Here is a 6,000-nt window from a genome sequence, read left to right on the forward strand (position 1 = left end):
CTCCATACTCACTCCCTCCAATCTGATATGCAATCTTTCGTCATCTAATCTTTTTGTTATTTTCATCACCTTACTCTTTCCTATATTCACTTTTAATTTTCTTCTTTTGCATACCCTACCAAATTCATCCACCAACCTCTGCAACTTTTCTTCAGAATCTCCCAAAAGCACAACATCATCAGCAAAGAGCAACTGTGACAACTCCCTCTTTGTGTTTGATTCTTTATCTTTTAATTCCACACCTCTTGCCAACACCCTCCCATTCACTTCTTTTACATCCCCATCTATAAATATATTGAACAACCACGGTGACATCACACATCCTTGTCTAAGGCCTATTTTTATTGGGAAATAATCTTCCTATCTCATACATAATCTAACCAGAGCCTCACTATCCTCGTAAAAACTCTTCACTGCTTTCAGTAACCTACCTCTTATACCATACACCTGCAACATCTGCCACATTGCCCCCCTATCCACCCTGTCATATGCCACTAAAACCTCTTTACCCTTACTCTTCACCAATATGTTTCACTGTAAACACTTGGTCTACACACTCCCTACCTTTGCTAAAGCCTTCTTGTTCATCTGCTATCCTACTCTCCGTCGTTCAATAATTACTCTACCATACACTCTACCAGATATACTCAACAGACTCATTACCCTATAATTCTTGCACTCTCTTTTGTCCCATTGCCTTTATACAAAGGGACTATGCACGCTCTCTGCCAATCCCTAGGTACCTTACCCTCTTCCGTACATTTATTAAACAATACCACCATCCACTCCAAAACTATATCCCCACCTGCTTTTAACATTTCTATCTTCATCCCATCAATCCCTTACCCCCTTTCATTCTATCCACTGTCTCACAAACTTTCCCTACACTCACAACTGGCTCTTCCTCACTCCTACAAGAAATCACAGCTTCCCTCTCTTCATCAACATTTAACAATTCCTCAAAATCTTCCCTCCATCTTCCCGATACCTCTAACTCTCCATTTAATAACTCTCCTCTCCTATTTTTAACTAACCCATTTGTTCTCTAGGCTTCCCCAACTTATTAATCTCACTCCAATTTTTTTTTCTTATTTTCAACAAAATTTGTTGATAACATCTCACCCACTCTCTCATTTCTTCTCTTTTTACATTCCTTTACCACTTTCTTAACCTCTCTTTTTCTCTCCATATACTTTTCCCTCCTTGCATCACTTGTACTTTGTAAAAGCCTCTCATATGCTAACTTTTTCTCCCTTACTACTCTCTTTGCATCATCACTCTTCCAATTGCTCTTCTTCCCTCCCACACCCATTTTCCTGTAACTGTAAGCTTCTGCTGAACACTCTAACACTACATTCTTAAATCTACCCCATATATCTTCGACCCCATTGCCTATACTCTCACTAGGCCATCTATCCTCCAATAGTTGTTTATATCTTACCCTAACTTCAGTTTATATACCTTCACCTCTCTCTTACTTGCTGCTTCCATTTTCCTTGTATGCCATCTACCTTTTATTCTGACTGTACCTACAACTAAAATGTGATCTGATATATCTGTGGCTCCTCTGTAAACATGTACATCCTAAAGTCTACTGAACAGTCTTTTATCTACCAATACGTAGCCCAGCAAACTGTCATTATGCCCTACATCATATCTCGTATACTTATTTATCCTCTTTTTCTTAAAATATGTATTACCTATAACTAAACCCCTTTCTATACCAAAGTTCAATCAAAGGCCCCCATTATCATTTACACCTGGCACCCCAAACTTACCTTCCACACCCTCTCTAAATGTTTCTCCTACTTAAGCATTTAGGTCCCATACCACAATTACTCTCTCACTTGGTTCAAAGGCTCCTATATATTCGCTTAACATCTCCCAAAATCTCTCTCTCTCCTCTACACTCCTCTCCTCTCCAGGTGCATACACGCTTATTATGACCCACTTTTCGCATCCGACCCTTATATTAACCCAAATAATCGTTGAATTAACGCATTTATATTCCCTCTTCTTCTTCCATAACTGATCCTTCAACATTATTGCTACTCTTTCCTCAGTTCTAACTCTCTCAGATACTCCTGACATAATCCCATTTACTTCTCCCCACTGAAACTTGCCTACCCTCTTCCACGGAGCCAAACCACTGGCTCCGTGGTAAAGTACTGTGGACTCTGATACAGAGTTTGCAGGTTCGAGTCCTGTTGTGGACGTAGAGACAATGTTTATATATATATATATATATATATATATATATATATATATATATATATGTCGTGCCGAATAGGCAGAACTTGCGATCTTGGCTTAAATAGCAACGCTCATCTTGCCATGTAGGACAAGTGAAAATTTGTGTATGCAATAATTTCGCCAAAATCATTCTGAACCTAACGAAAAAAATATATTTCACTGTGTTTGTTTAGTATTAAATTATTATAAACAAATCTAAAATATATTTAGTTGGGTTAAGCTAAAATAAATTGCTCTTGTTATAATAAGGTTAAGTTCCTTTTGGTGCAAAATTATAAATTTTTACATCAACATTAATGAAAAAAATATATCTTTAAACGTATAAGAGAAAATTTTAGAAAGGATTTAAGTGTAAATGAGTTATTGCTAATTGACCAGTTTTACATATTCGGCACGACATATATATATACGTATATATATATATATATATATATATATATATATATATATATATATATATATATATATATATATATATATATATATATATATATATCAGTGTGTGTGTGTGTTTGTGTACTGTGAATGCATGAATATGATTTCACAATTATATATACCAATTTAAACTTTCAAGATACAAGAGGAACGTACAGGAGATTTCAGCCTCTTTGAGGGACCAGATTACGACACCAAAAGAACGTGCAGTGTATTGGACGGAATATGTGATCCGTCACGGAGGAGCACCTCACCTCAAGACTCCAGGTGCCAACCTCTCCTGGGTAGAATACTTGATGCTGGATGTTTTGTTACTCCTCTTCTTGGCTGTTATCATCACCTTTTTCGTCGTTAAGAAGATGGTGTTACTGATCATAAAAAAAATATTTACGAATATACAGGCAAAAGATAAGCTCGCCTAATTGATGTTATCGGTATCAATGATTTCCCACTTTCATTGAAAAAATTAACAACTTATTGTATTTCCGTCGCTACCCGATCCCAGTAAAATATTCCCATGTCACATAACCCCAGTCTCTGTTGTCTCAGTGTATGCGAGTGGAACAGTGCAGAGTGAGGCGCAAGTTGATAATGCCATTAAATATTAACGTCGATAATTTTAAGGGAATCAGAAGAGGCATTCACAAGTCATGATATAAAAAAATAATATACAAATTTCTTCTAGAAAAAAACGGTAAATTAGGGGTTACACATACATTATTTGTAACTAATATATCCAGTAATTTGATTTTTTCATTGTTGTAAATCTAGAAAATCTAAAAGCATCATAAGATGATCTTAAAACTTGAAGAGATAAAACGTGTCGTCAGTTTAACATCTGCTCAAAACAAGTTTAAATACAACGGAACAATTATCAAAGCAAGTTGCTTCATGAAAACAGAGGAAAGTATTAGTAAGAGTGAGTCCAAGAGGAAGACATTACAGCACCATCAACCTGATCGTAAGATTTATCATTGAACATGAACGTAGAGTTGTGAACAGATTTTTAACAAATAATTCCAACGAGTTTCATTAGGATCTACTAATTCAGATTCAGCAGATAATGAATTAACACAGCTGGATTATGTTACCAATAAACGTATACCAGTAAATAAATATTCTAAATATAAATTTACTATAATAGCAGAAATTTCTAAGTCTTAGCTCTTGATTCTGTACAATACTATATATATATATATATATATATATATATATATATATATATATATATATATATATATATATATATATATATATATATATATATATATATATATATATACACAAAAGTTCCACTTGATGACTTGTTAAGTTTCCTATATGTAATAACTATTTACCATTCCTATTGGTAATTATGATTTACCATTGCCAGTACCTACAGTCATTGAGCTCATTAAAGTTTGTATTGCTTTGGAAAAAGTTTGTATTTAAAGACGAGTTTTACACTCAGAAGTTTGGTATGGTAATGGGAAATCCTCTCTTACCTGTCCTTAGGAATTTGTACATGGAATATTTTGAAACGACTTCTTAAGAGTATCCTTCCCAGTAGAGCTAAGTGATACAGATATGCTGATGTTTTATGCCTAGGAATATAAATATAAACCATTTTTTTGGTTGAATTTAATAGCCTAGCTCATCCAATAAATTTTACCATTGAGTTTGAACAAAATAATTCATTGCCTTTTTTTGATATCTTAATAATTAAGGGGAGCCACGATTTCAAAATCCATATATACAGAAAACTAACAAATAAGTGTTCTTATGTGCACTGTTATTTTTCGCCTCATAATGGATCTAAACTTTCTGTATTCTCATCCATGTTCTTAAAAACTTTGCGTATTTGCCGTTCAGAGTTCATAGATGAAGAAATCTTGAAGCTTTATGATATAGCTAAAAATATTTAATTGATAAATCCTTTTTAAAGGACAATCAACCATATTCAACTAAGAATATATTGGTTCTCAGACCGGGCTGAGGGGGCGTTGACCCCCGAAACTCTCTCCAAGTATACTCCAAGTATATCATGAAAACCTTCTTGACATACCTTCTTGACTTATGAATTTTAAAGCTGAAGTTGTATTTAAATGTCTTGATACAGTAATAAAAACATCTGACTAAATATTTTCCATAAAATCCTGATAGTTGTATCAACAAGATTCCTTGTACAAAATGTAATAAATTTTATTACAATCAAACTGGAAGAAGCTTTGAACTAAGATTATAATAACATAAATATTACACTAGAGGTGGACACGTGAAAGATTTCAAACACAAACTGGTTTTCAAAAGGCCAAGAAAACTTTATTAAGCAAGTCTATGGTTGAGAGAAATATTGAATCAAGCTTCATAAAAAATAGTATTGATTTAAATATGAATAATAATTTAAGGTTATTCAAATTAGATTCATTTATAATTAATAAAATTTGGAAAGAATTTAAGCTATGCATGACAGGTCCTTGACACTTCCCACCCACATCTTATTCTGAAGGGTGTAATTTTATATCTCATTGATTATGTGAGAAATCACGAAAACGCATGGATTTTCACTATTTTTTCACAGTGGTTGTTTTGTACACACACACATACACACACATACACACACACACACACACACACACACACACACACACACACACACACACACACACACCAGGAGCTAGGACTCGACCCCTGCAACCACAAATAGGTGAGTACACACACACACACACACACACAAACACACACACACACACACCACAATCTTAGAAAAGAAGTTGAAGGTGTGGTATACAAATGCAGATGGAATAACAAATAAGTATGAGGAGTGGCACGAAAGAATCAAGGAGACATCCCCAGACATAATAGCACTCACAGAAACAAAACTCACCAGAATAATAACAGATTCAATCTTTCCATCCGGATATCAAATCCTCAGGAAAGACAGAGGGAGGAGAGGGGGAGGAGGAGTTGCACTGCTCATTAAAAACCAGTGGGGTTTTGAGAAAATGGAAGAAATGGATGGCACGGGCGAAAGGGACTACTTAGTAGGAACAATCCAGTCTGAGGGACATAAGGTGATAATTGCAGTAATGTACAACCCACCACAGAACTGCAGGAGACCAAGAGAAGAATACGATGAGAGCAACAGAGCAATGGTCGACACACTAGCCGAGGTGGCCAGGAGAGCACACATGGGAGGAGCAAAGTTACTAGTTATGGGTGATTTCAATCACAAGGAGATTGACTGGGAAAACCTGGAGCCCCATGGGGGTCCCGAAACATGGAGAGCCAAGATGATGGATGTGGTACTGGAAAACCTCATGCATCAACATG

General features: G+C 35.3%; 1 protein-coding gene across 2 annotated transcripts in view; it reads left to right on the forward strand.

The window, feature by feature from the left end:
• The window catches only part of LOC128689827 (UDP-glycosyltransferase UGT5), a 107,802-nt gene extending 103,922 nt beyond the window's left edge, over window positions 1–3,880 (forward strand). For both annotated transcript variants that reach the window (XM_053778318.2, XM_053778317.2), the window contains exon 9: window positions 2,828–3,880. In XM_053778318.2, coding sequence (XP_053634293.1) covers window positions 2,828–3,110 — 283 coding nt within the window. In that variant the 3' untranslated portion in view covers window positions 3,111–3,880. The remainder of the gene's footprint in view (window positions 1–2,827) is intronic.
• Window positions 3,881–6,000: the final 2,120 nt, after the last annotated feature.

The sequence above is a fragment of the Cherax quadricarinatus genome, chromosome 22, assembly GCF_038502225.1.
Source record: "Cherax quadricarinatus isolate ZL_2023a chromosome 22, ASM3850222v1, whole genome shotgun sequence".
NCBI classification, from domain to species: domain Eukaryota; kingdom Metazoa; phylum Arthropoda; class Malacostraca; order Decapoda; family Parastacidae; genus Cherax; species Cherax quadricarinatus.